This window comes from Nicotiana tabacum, unplaced genomic scaffold (genome assembly GCF_000715075.1).
Source record: "Nicotiana tabacum cultivar K326 unplaced genomic scaffold, ASM71507v2 Un00148, whole genome shotgun sequence".
Taxonomy (NCBI): domain Eukaryota; kingdom Viridiplantae; phylum Streptophyta; class Magnoliopsida; order Solanales; family Solanaceae; genus Nicotiana; species Nicotiana tabacum.
In genome coordinates, this window is record NW_027438386.1 from 113,960 (window position 1) to 126,911 (window position 12,952).

General features: G+C 43.4%; 1 protein-coding gene across 1 annotated transcript; it reads left to right on the plus strand.

Annotated features, from left to right (window-relative positions):
• Nucleotides 1–4,011: 4,011 nt before the first annotated feature.
• On the plus strand, nucleotides 4,012–12,669 carry LOC142179001 (uncharacterized). Its single transcript, XM_075248813.1, is given in 10 exon segments — nucleotides 4,012–4,399; nucleotides 6,993–7,895; nucleotides 8,085–8,874; nucleotides 9,060–9,204; nucleotides 9,337–10,306; nucleotides 10,309–10,845; nucleotides 10,903–11,547; nucleotides 11,649–11,674; nucleotides 11,676–12,011; nucleotides 12,120–12,669. Coding segments are annotated over 10 exon segments (5,157 nt in total). The 3' UTR covers nucleotides 12,537–12,669.
• The last annotated feature ends 283 nt before the right edge of the window (nucleotides 12,670–12,952 follow it).

Consider the following 12,952-nt stretch of genomic DNA (forward strand, 5'->3'; position numbering starts at 1 on the left):
TGTCGACTGCTGCTGGACACGTTTGCTTCAAGTTACTGAGTTTCGTTTCAACAATTTCAGACCTTTATTTGGTTGAGTTCATTCATTTTCTACTATTTAGGTATGTGGATCTTCATCTGTTATCCTTCATTTCGAGTTTGGGAATAAAACATTAGTTGTTTATATTCAGTGGGTGATTGATCTTTTAGATCTGGTCTATTTAGTTTCCAAATCTGCCTAAGTTTCCTTCTTTGATGAATATCTGATGATGTAATACATGTTTCAATTAAATGTCAAAATTGTTAAGTAATGGTTGATTAAATTGATACGGTTTGTTGACAGAACCCGCTTCCTAAAAGCAGTGATTCATGCTTAAGATGAACTTACAGGATTAAACTTATTCCAAGTGGTTTCTGTTTTGAGCTATATGATTAATGATAGTTGCCTCCTTGTGAATTGTGAATCTGCTAGGGAAATAGAAAGACAGAAGTTGTAATTGCTTCTGTAGCTAGTTAGAACGTGAAGTTTGAATTACTTTTTTGGTTATTGTGATGGGTTTGTTTCATCTATAGAGTTATTCATAAGTGTTAAGAACAAAATAAAAGAGATTGGGTTCCAAAATATTTAGTGCTCATCCGTCAGGAATAGGCCATTAGTATCGTTAATTGAAAGAATGCAATTTTTGTTAATCCAAATAGTTAAAATTATATATCTTCTCCACAACCAATCCAATATTCATGACTCTTGATCTTACAATATTCTCAAACCTTAGGGAAAAAAAAAGGAAATAAATAATTCATGAACAATCGTAGTGTGCTTTAGGTGCAATTAATAACAAATCATCGTGACTATGAGTACGGTTCCCGGGACATAGTCATGATACGCAAATCCCAATTCGAGTGTGCGTTTCACGTGACTCGACTATAACTTCAAATGTTAATAATAAAATCAACACGTTGTAAATCGTGGGTATGTTTCACGTGGCGCGATTCGCAATGTGTACAAAAACCAATGAGTGCGCGACATCGCGACTTATTCAAATAAACTCCATAAATAATTAAAAGCGGTTAAAAAGCTAAAATGCACAATAGGTTATAAATATGTATTAATCAGATAATTAGGCCGATTATTGATAGTTGAGCGACCGTGCTAAAACCACGGAATTCGGGAGTGCCTCACACCTTCTCCCGGGTTAACAGAATTCCTTACCCGGTCTTCTGTGTTCGCGGACCATAAATAGAGTCAAATTTCCTCGATTTGGGATTTAAAATAAACCGGTGACTTGGGACACCATAAATTATCCCAAGTGGCGACTCTGATTTAATAAATAATCCCATTTCGAATATTGTCACTTTAATTGGAAAAACTCCCTTATCCCCTACGTGTCTGTCGGAAAAAAGGAGGTGTGACAGCCATGTTTCAAAGTGAACCCAGAATCTCTGGTTCAGGGTTCAGAATTCGAGCTTAGAATAACTGTTATACTTGGCTTTTGTCTATTATCTGATTTTTACGTGTTTGAACCTAATGTGCTAAATGCCGCTTTTTACCGCTTTGATATTGTTTGAACTGTATATAAATTGCTACGAAACCCTCCTTCTCTCTGAGTCTTCTAAATCTTCTGGGGAGCGTGCGCTTCGCGTGGCTTCTTTTCTGTTAGAGTCATATCCTAATTTTAGAACGAGGTTCGGACAAGTTGCAAAGCCGGTGAAGCTTCTGTATTCCCTGGTACGCTGCCCCCCCTCCCGGCTCGAGTTGTCCGCTCGGGTAAGCCAGGTCTAGAACAATACACCCAGGATTTAAAACTTAGAATAACACAGCCTCATGCCGGATCCCTAGTAGGCACGTTTGCTTGCATCACGTGCATTTGACTTAGGGGACTCAACACAGGGGTTGGGTCCGTCTAGGATAGGTGCACCCGAAAATTAAAAGACCATCATGATGCATCCTTTACGTGCTACTTGTGCATTAATTTGCTTGGCTTGTATGTTGATCGGTTTCTAGAGTAAGGAAAGAAAATCAAAAAAAAAAGAAAAAAAAAGAAAAACCAAGAGTGAGGTAGGATAGAAAAATGCCCGGTTTTGATAATCCTGATATTCAAAAAAAAATCCCGTTGCTCTACCAAAAAAAAGACAAAAAAAAAGAAGAGAAAATCATTTCAAAACAAATCATATATTTCTGTGCATCAAAAATGACCGAACTACGCGGGTTTGATTCTCACCGGATGTGAGATACGTAGGCAACCTTCATCGGGTCCGGCCCCATTTTTGCAAAAATAACCAGAAAATATGAAAATGCATCGTTTTGTCATAAATAAATTTAGGGCATGTCATTTTCTGTCCAAATAGCCAGAAACGTCCCGACGGGACGCAGGAAGTTTGTTTTACCAGAATAGCCACCTATGGCTCTTTTCCTAATTTTGGCCACTTAGCAAGCACAGCTTTAAAATCTTCATTTCTGAAGGGCTGAAGGGCCGTATTTGCAAAGGTGGCCTTGAGTTGTTTGAGTTTTATTTTGCACAAATAATCTTTCTTTTGGGGCCGAAAATAAAAATAAAAATCAAAAATCACTTGTTTTTAACCGGTCACCTTAAATAAAATGTGCAGGATGAGCACTGTTGAAAATATACCTTTTCGAGTCATAGACGAGATTCCACTAGGACTCCATATGTGGTGGAACGACCTGGGGGAGGTCAGCAAGCGTTCTGTGACAAAGGCTTTAGGTGGGCTCACTGGTCTTCTGGAAATTAAACCAAGGGTTGATATAATCGAAGCTTTGATACCGTTTTGGGACCCGACACACAATGTTTTCCACTTCTCCGATTTCGAGTTGACCCCTACACTAGAGGAGGTAGCAGGTTATGCTGGTTTCGAAGGGAAGTTAAGGCATCAATATCCAGTAGCACCAAGAACTGTAACCCCTCATAAGTTTTTGGACCTCCTCAGTATTAGCCGGCAGGTTAAAGATGAAAATTTAGCCGGAGGATTCTGCACATTCCGTTTCTTATACAGCCGGTATGGGGACCCCCACGGATTTGAGGCTCCGGACACTGGTTTGAATCATCAGGGGAATAAAGACAAATGGGAAGCACGTAGGGGTCTGGCCTTTGTGGTGGCATTTTTAGGTACTCTGATATGCCCAAGGAGTGACAAACATATAGAATTGGGGCTCGCAAGAGTGGCCAACTTTATGGTCAAAAGGGCCAATGGCACTATCATACCGATGATTCTCGCAGAAATTTACCGAGCTTTAACCGCTTGTCGAGCCGGGACAAAGTTTTTTGAGGGTTGCAACTTGCTTTTACAAATGTGGTTGGTAGAACATCTTTGTCATCGCCCAGGTTACATGAACTACGGTCTGACCGGACTCAATTGCATCGAAGAATATGAAAATCGAGTAAACGGTCATGAGTTTCAAGAAGGTACTGAGGCATGGTTCGCGTATTTGGGTTCTTTAAATGCAAATCGAATTGAGTGGGCTTTTGGTTGGCTCCCGGTCGACGAAGTTATCTACATGTCCGCCGGAGTGTGCTTTCTTTTATTAATGGGTCTTCGGAGTATTCAGCCATATGCCCCACATCGGGTCCTACGCCAGTTGGGCAGATACCAAACAATCCCCTATGACGAAGATTTGAGTCCACATGTTATTGAAATATGCCCGAAAGCCACGTTTCCAGAAGAAAGGGTTCACCAGATTTGGCACCAATGCAGGTTCCTGGAACCACAGACTCAAGTACGAGATTTGTCCATAGGTGAAGTAGGATCCAACTACGCCACGTGGTACAGGAAAAGAAGTTGGGTCGGTCAAGAGCCAGAACAGCCCGCCAAAAGGCCCCATGTCCAACAATTCACCGATGGAGCACGAGAGCAATGGGTTTGGTTGGCTAAAGAAAAGGAATACCGAACTACTATAAACAAGCTAGAAGAACAAATTGAAAAAATCAAATTTGATAGTAGTTTGCAGGCAGCTGAAGATGAAGGGGAAAAGAAGAGGTTGGCCAAGGAAAATGAAGCCCTTCGAGCCCAGATCCAGAGAATGAAGATAGCCGCCGAGACACCAGCAAGAAGTGAGAGAGATGAGAAAATTATAACCAACCTGAGGAGGAAAGTGCATGATTACGGTTTTGACTTGACAAAGGTCGAAGGGGACTTGTTCAATGCTCAAGCAAAGCTGGCCAAAGGTGCGGAAGAACACGCTAGATTAGCCCACCAGTTGAAGCAGAAATATGACAAAGAAGTAGCAATTTTACAGAAAAAGCTGGTTGCCCTGGAAAATGAAATGATCAGGCAAACAAAGGATTTCAAGACAGAAAGAGAGCATTGCTATGCACTGATTTACCAACTACAAGAAAGCCTGAAGCAGTTACAAGACCAAAGCAACACAGATACACAAGTGTTAGAGGCTCGGGCCCAGCAGATTGGACGTTTGCTTCAAGAAAAGGGTGTCATCAGAATGAGGATTAAAGAGATAGCTGATTATGTTGTAATGAAATGCCATAAATGTGAAGACATGACCAAGTCTATATTTTTTGCTTCTGTAATGACATTCGTCCGACAGGTGATGGTTGACCTAGACCGCCTTCAAGAAGATATTGCCCGCAGGCCCGTGCGGAGACCGGCTGATGTCCCGCAAGCCTCCGGAGTACCAGTGGAGGCTCTTATGTATTTTTGATTTCCTTTAGTAGTCTGTATTTTACTTTCTCCGAGTCTTGTTCGTCTTTGTCAAGGTTGTCTATTACTTTATTTCGAGTCTGTAGATTTTCCTTTTGCAGTCATCGCTACTTTTAGTCCTTGTAATAGAAAATCCAAAAAGATGTCTTTTATTGATGAAATAAATTATTTCGTATCTATTTCTCTGAACTACATAATGATCTGATTCATGCGGCGTCATGATACGTAGGCAATCCCCATAGGATTCGATCATATTCTTAAAAGAAAATAGAAAAGAAAATAGAAAAGAAAAGAGAGAAAAAGAGAGAAAATGAGGGAAGAAAGAAAAGAGGGGTCGAACTAAAGAAAAGAGGAAAGAATAAGTATTAAAAGAGCGAAACATAGCAAAGGAGAGAGGGAAAATCAGGATTGGAGAATTTGGAAAAGCCGGGATGAAACATACGAGCCGTCGCAAAGCATTTAGGAACGTTAACTGCTCAGGTGCATTGCATACCCAATGTGCGATTAACTATCTGTAAATTGCTTTTAAAACTGACCAAGTTTTTGTATGCTCATATACAGGTTTTGTTTTAGGTGGTTAGTTTGTTGGCATCCTGGCAAGTCACCCTTATAACACCAGATCAAAGTGCAAGGCAGTCATGACTAGCAAAGAATTGGACACGGGTGTTGTCGACCCGCCAAGGGAGATTGTAGAATCGGAGTCTGAATTGAAAGAGGAGGTCTACAGGTTGAAGCATCAAATGGCAGAAATGTATCAAGCCTGGGTCAGGGGGCATCCTCCACCTTCATTCCCCGCTAACCACCCAGAAAATCCCGCTTTCATCCCACCACTGTCACAAGCCCAAGATCCCATTACCATTGATCTTTCCCCTCAGCACGCACCAGGCTTTACCCCTTATCGCCACTACCCTGGCACCTCGTCCCAAACCTTTCATGCTCCACCACCCAAAACAACTGCATACCCTGCTCCGACATCCGCTCCTGTTTTCGTAGCCCCTCCACGAGCTACCCTTCACAGATCTTCTAGTGAACCCGCGTTCCAAGCTCCAGATACCCAATATTATGTTCCGGAACCAACTTTCAAAGTCGCGGATCCTTATTCCCATGCCCCTCACTTTGAACCTCTTGTCGAAACTGAGAAACCATCCCGGAATGTGGAGCAGGACGAGATGTTCAGGAAAGTGAAGAGCCTAGAGCAATCTTTGAAGAACATGCAAGGGATAGGAAGCCAAGTAAGTGTGGCTTACAAGGATTTATGCTTATTTCCGGATGTTCAACTGCCCGCTGGGTTCAAGATGCCCAAGTTTGACCCGTACGATGGACATGGAGATCCCGTGGCCCATTTGAGAGGCTTCTGCAGCAATATGAGAGGCGCCGGTGGGAAAGATGAATTATTAATGGCATATTTCAGTCAGAGTCTGAGTGGGGCAGCTTTAGAGTGGTACACCCGCCAAGACACTAGCAGGTGGTACACATGGGATGACTTGGCTCAGGCCTTTGCTCGGCACTTTTAGTACAATATAGACATTTTCCCGGATCGCCTATCTTTGACCAAGGTAGAGAAGAGGCCCAATGAAAGCTTTAGGGAATATGGTTTCAGATGGAGAGAACAAGCTGCACGAGTCTACCCTCCAATGGAGGAAGATGAGATGGTCGAGTACTTTCTTCAAGCCCTAGAGCCCACTTACTTTGGCCATTTGATCTCAGCCATAGGTAAGTCCTTCAACGATGTGGTAAAGATGGGAGGAATGGTGGAAGAGGGACTCAAGTCAAGCAAGATCATGAGCTACTCTGCCATAAAAGCGACCACACAGGCAATTCAAAGTGGCACCGGAAGCCTGTTAGGCAAAAAGAAGAAAGAAGATGTCGCTATGTTTGTCTCTGGATCGTGGCGTGGCCCAAGGGGTCCGCCTCACCAGTACACCCAAACTCGACCCCAACCTCAAGCCTACACCCAAGCTCCATATAATCCATCTCAGCACTATCTCCCGCCACAAGAACCTAGATATTCTGTCGAGCTACCCCAATACCATGTTCACCACGCACAGTCATATGCTCAACCCCCTCCTTACCCGCAATGGCGTGCTCCAACTCCACAAAATATTTATACACCCCCACAACCATACCAAAACCCTACTGGTCCAAGTTTTCGACCAAGGCCAGATTACAGAAAAGAGAGGCAACAGCGGAAAGAAACCTTCACCCCTCTTGGAGAGTCCTATACCAGTTTGTTTCAGAGGTTGAGGCAGTTGGACGTTTTGAGGCCAATTGAGCCCAAGATACCAAATCCGCCTCCAAGGAACCTTGATTACTCCCTTAGATGAACATATTGTTCTGATGCCCCAGGGCACGACACGGAGAAGTGTTGGCATTTGAAGAGGGCGATCCAAGAGCTTATTGATAAAAATCAAATTGTGGTCCAGAGCCCGGAGGCGCCAAACATCAACCAAAATCCGTTGCTGACCCATGTAGAGACACATATGATCGAGATAGTTCATAAAGATGGGGAGCCCAAAAACTTTTCCAAGTCTGTCATGATGATCCGGGCTAGTGAAAGTAATCCAATCAAAGCTCTAGATTCTACAAAAGCAATGTCCTTGGCGATTAAAGGGGTATCGGAGAAGCCAAGCGCGCTCAACGTGAAGCCTTCTGTATTGGTCGTGAAAGGGCCTCCGGTTGATGTTGAAGCGAACCAGGAGAGGCAAAAGGTGGTCGTGCCAGGGGCCCCGGGCAAGCCTGTCATAATCGTGGAAGGGGCTCGTGTTACCCCCGTTATTATTAAGCCAGTGACCCAGTTGCCAATGGTTGACACAAAGGCCGTCCCGTGGAATTACAAACAGGTGATAGTAACGTACAAAGGGAAAGAAGTAGAGGAAGAAGTTAATGGAACCGGAGGGCTGACTCGTTCCGGGAGATGTTTTACCCCAGAAGAACTGAGGAAAACCAAGCCATCCAAGGACGGCCACATCCCAGTAAAAAAGCCGGTCACCGAAGAAGAGGCTGAGGAATTCCTGAAAAAGATGAAAATGCAAGACTATTCCATTGTAGAACAGTTGAGGAAAACACCAGCTCAGATCTCTCTTCTGTCTTTGCTGATACATTCAGATGAACACCGCAAAGCCCTGATGAAGATTTTGAACGAGGCCCATATTCCTGATAAGATCACGGTGAACCACTTGGAAAAGATTGCTAACAAGATTTTCGAAGCGAACAGGATCACTTTCTCAGATGATGAACTCCCTATAGAGGGTACAGAACACAATCGAGCTCTTTATCTCACAGTGAAGTGCGAGGATTTTGCTGTCTCAAGGGTACTGGTGGAAAACGGTTCTAGTGTGAATATTTGCCCTCTGTCCACTTTGCAAAAGTTGAAGATTGGCACCGAAAGGATCCACATTAATAATGTATGCGTTCGAGGCTTCGATGGAGGAGGGAAAGATTCTGTCGGTGATATAATGCTAAATTTGTCAATAGGGCCGGTTGAGTTCACTATGGAGTTCCAAGTGCTAGATGTGGCTGCCTCTTATAACTTGTTGTTGGGCAGGCCCTGGATCCACGCTGCCAAGGCAATCCCGTCTTCTCTGCATCAAATGGTAAAGTTCGAATGGGACAGACAGGAAATAGTTGTGCACGGTGATGAGAACTTATCTGCTTACAATGACACAATCGTTCCATTTATTGAAGTTGAAGATGATAAAGGGCCTTGGGTTTACCAAATGTTCGAAACAGTGTCTGTCGGGAAAATTCCCGAAGGAGAATGCATCCTAGGTCCGAAGATACCATCCGCGTCTGTCATGGTAGCAAATGAAATGTTGAAGAATGGTTTTCTGCCGGGCAAAGGTCTGGGTTCATCTCTGCAGGGTATTGTGCATCCAGTGTGTCCACGTGAAAGTTTTGGTACATTTGGTTTGGGATTCACACTCACAGGGAAGGACGTGAAAAAGGCTAAAAGTTTGAAAGGAAAGGCATGGTCACTTCCTAAGCCTGTTCCACATATCTCCAAGTCTTTTGTCAAGCCAGGGGTCGCAAAACGCCCAATATCAGCGGTCCCAAAACCTGTGGTCGACTTTGATGAAGAGTTGATCAAGAGGTTCCAGAGTTTGTTTGATGAGGTTAATATGGTAGAAATCGGGGAAGGTTCCAGTAATGCCGATGTGCAGCTCGTTGGGCCAAATGTGAAGCTTAGCAATTGGAAAGCTACTCCTCTCCCCGCCCGGAAGGAGTTTTGGTAGTTTGCTTTGTTTTCCTTTCTGCTATCTGGGTTATTCCAGGGTTGTAATCCAGATTTTTTATTTTTTGCTTGTTTTGATGTACAAACCCTCCTATCCTTTTATTTTCAATGAAATACAATTTCCCGTTTTCCATTAATCCTGATAGCGTTTCATTTTTGTTTTTGCTTTTCTTTCTGTACAGTTCCTTTTATGCTGGTTTCAATGACATGACATGCATGAGGAATTTTCAGCCAAATCTTAAAAGTCAATCTAATTCTGAAATAACGATCCAAGAAGTAGAGAGTGATGATGAAACAGAATACGATGAAGAGGCGGCATTTGAGGAAGTCAGTAGAGAACTAAAACACTTCGAAGAAAAACCCAAGCCTAATTTGAATGAAACCGAAGCAATCAATTTAGGGGATCAAAATAATGTCAGAGAAACCAAGATAAGTGTGCATCTGGAACCGCAAATCAAGGAAGAAATAATCAAAACACTATTTGCATACAAAGATGTCTTTGCATGGTCGTATGACGACATGCCGGGCTTGAGTACTGATTTGGTAGCTCATAAATTGCCAACCGACCCTACATTCCCTCCTGTCAAGCAAAAGTTAAGAAAGTTCAAGACTGATATGAGTGTGAAGATTAAAGAAGAAATCACAAAGCAACTGGAGGCAAAGGTCATTCGGGTCACTCAGTATCCCACTTGGTTAGCTAATGTGGTACCAGTACCAAAGAAGGATGGTAAGACGAGGGTGTGTGTTGATTATCGTGATCTCAACAAGGCAAGTCCAAAGGATAACTTTCCATTGCCGAATATCCACATTCTGATTGATAATTGTGCCAAGCACGAGATCGGGTCTTTCGTGGATTGTTATGCGGGATATCATCAGATCCTGATGGACGAGGAAGATGCAGAAAAGACAGCATTCATCACGCCATGGGGGACGTATTGCTACCGGGTAATGCCATTCGGTTTAAAGAATGCTGGGGCAACTTACATGAGGGCAATGACTACTATATTTCATGACATGATACACAAGGAAATTGAGGTTTATGTAGATGATGTGATCATAAAGTCAAAGAAGCAGTCCGACCATGTTGGGGATTTGAGAAAGTTTTTCCAAAGGCTCCGCAGGTACAACCTCAAGCTCAATCCGGCGAAATGTGCATTTGGTGTCCCGTCGGGGAAACTATTGGGATTCATAGTCAGTCGACGCGGCATCGAGTTGGATCCGTCAAAGATTAAGGCCATCCAAGAACTACCACCACCAAAGAATAAAACTGAGGTGATGAGCCTGCTCGGGAGGTTAAACTACATCAGCAGGTTTATTGCTCAACTCACGACAACTTGTGAGCCCATCTTTAAGTTACTAAAGAAGAATGCTGCGGTTAAGTGGACCGATGAGTGTCAGGAAGCATTTGATAAGATCAAGAATTACCTGCTGAACCCCCTGTGTTGGTCCCGCCAGAACCTGGGAGACCTTTAATCCTCTATTTGACAGTCACGGATAATTCTTTTGGTTGTGTGTTGGGTCAACACGACATCACGGGCAAGAAAGAGCAAGCCATTTATTACCTCAGCAAGAAGTTCACTCCTTATGAGGTTAAGTATACTCTTCTTGAAAGGACATGTTGCGCCCTGACTTGGGTGGCGCAAAAGTTGAAGCATTATCTGTCATCCTACACTACTTACCTCATTTCTCGCATGGATCCTCTAAGGTATATCTTTCAGAAGCCTATGCCCACAGGGAGGTTGGCAAAGTGGCAGATTTTACTCACAGAATTTGACATCATCTATGTGACTCGAACCGCGATGAAAGCCCAAGCCCTAGCCGATCACTTGGCCGAAAATCCGGTGGATGAAGCATATGAGCCATTGAAGACTTATTTTCCTGATGAGGAAGCGATGTATGTTGACGAGGCTGATCATGATGAAAAGCCAGGTTGGAAACTTTTCTTTGATGGAGCCGCCAATATGAAAGGTGTCGGAATAGGGGCTGTACTCATTTCTGAAACAAGGCATCACTATCCCGTAACAGCTCGACTTCGATTTTATTGCACTAACAACATGGCTGAATACGAGGCATGCATCCTGGGTTTGAGGTTAGCTATAGACATGGGAGTTCAAGAAATATTGGTTTTGGGAGACTCAGATTTGTTGGTTCACCAGATTCAGGGAGAATGGGAGACCCGTGATTTGAAGCTCATACCGTATCGACAATGTCTGCATGATCTTTGTCAACGATTCAGGTCGGTAGAATTCAGGCATATTCCCAGGATTCATAATGAGATTGCCGACGCCTTGGCCACTCTGGCGTCAATGTTACACCATCCGGATGAGATTTATGTCGACCCTCTGCATATCCAAATCCGTGATCAGCATGCCTATTGCAATGTGGTCGAGGAGGAACTCGATGGCGAGCCTTGGTTCCACGACGTTGAGGAATACATCAAATCAGGGGTATATCCGGCACATGCCACAGGCGATCAAAAGAGAACCATTCGACGTCTGGCTAGCGGATTTTTCTTAAGTGGGGGAATATTGTATAAGAGAACTCCAGATCTAGGTTTACTAAGGTGTATAGATGCTAAACAAGCCTCGACTATCATGGCCGAAGTGCATTCCGGGGTTTGCGGGCCACATATGAGTGGGTATGTCTTGACGAAGAAGATTCTTCGAGCAGGTTATTATTGGCTCACCATGGAACGTGATTGCATCAGCTTTGTTCGCAAATGTCATCAATGCCAGGTGCACGGTGATTTGATTCATTCCCCGCCATCTGAGCTACATACAATGTCGGCGCCTTGGCCCTTTGTCGCTTGGGGCATGGATGTCATTGGACCGATTGAGCCGGCCGCGTCAAATGGGCATAGGTTTATTCTGGTGGCCATTGATTACTTTACTAAGTGGGTCGAAGCTGTAACTTTCAAGTCCGTAACCAAGAAGGCAGTGGTAGATTTTGTTCATTCAAACATCATTTGCCGGTTTGGAATTCCCAAGGTAATCATCACAGATAATGCTGTTAACCTCAACAGTCATTTGATGAAAGAGGTATGCCAACAGTTCAAGATTACGCATCGAAACTCCACTCCATATCGTCCTAAGGCAAACGGAGCTGTTGAGGCTGCTAACAAGAACATAAAGAAGATACTTCGAAAGATGGTGCAAGGTTCGAGGCAATGGCATGAAAAGTTACCTTTTGCTTTGCTGGGTTATCGCACTACTGTTCGCACTTCAATAGGTGCAACCCCCTATTTGCTGGTATATGGAACCGAGGCAGTTATACCTGCGGAAGTCGAGATTCCATCCCTGCGGGTCGTTGTTGAAGCTGGAATTGATGATGATGAGTGGGTCAAAACCCGGCTAGAGCAATTGAGTTTGATTGACGGAAAAAGATTGGCAGCAGTATGTCATGGTCAATTGTATCAGAAAAGGATGGCAAAAGCATACAATAAGAAGGTTCGGCCCCGAAAATTTGAAGTGGGTCAGCTGGTATTGAAACGCATCCTTCCACATCAGGCTGAAGCTAAAGGCAAGTTCGCCCCAAACTGGAAGGGGCCGTTCATTGTGACAAAGGTGTTGCCCAATGGTGCTTTGTATTTAACAGACATAGAAGGTAAATGTGTGGATATGGCTATCAATTCTGATGCAGTCAAGAGATATTATGTATGATTTCTTTGCTTATCTTCAATCGCATTTTGTACTAGACACGTTCAAAGTTGGAATGACGAAGGCATTTTATTCTGCTATCCCAAACACTTTTATCATTTGTTACCCCTTTTTGAGCCTTATTTATTTTCTTTCATACCCCTCTTTTGGAATCAGAAGCAGTGTTAGAAATATAAAAGAATAAAAAAAGAGAAAAAAAAAAAGAAGAAGAAGAAAAAAAAAAGGAGAAGGAAAAGAGAAAAGCAAAGAAAGAAAAAGAAAAGAAAGGAGAAAAAGAAAAGCAAAGTAACAAAAACAAAACTCTTATGTTTGAACTACGTTCGACCTGATTCCTTTTAAGGATACGTAGGCAGCCTTACACGGTTCGGTCCCTTCAAAAAAAAATCCAAAAGTCCCCAGATTCGAAGAAACGGGGGCAG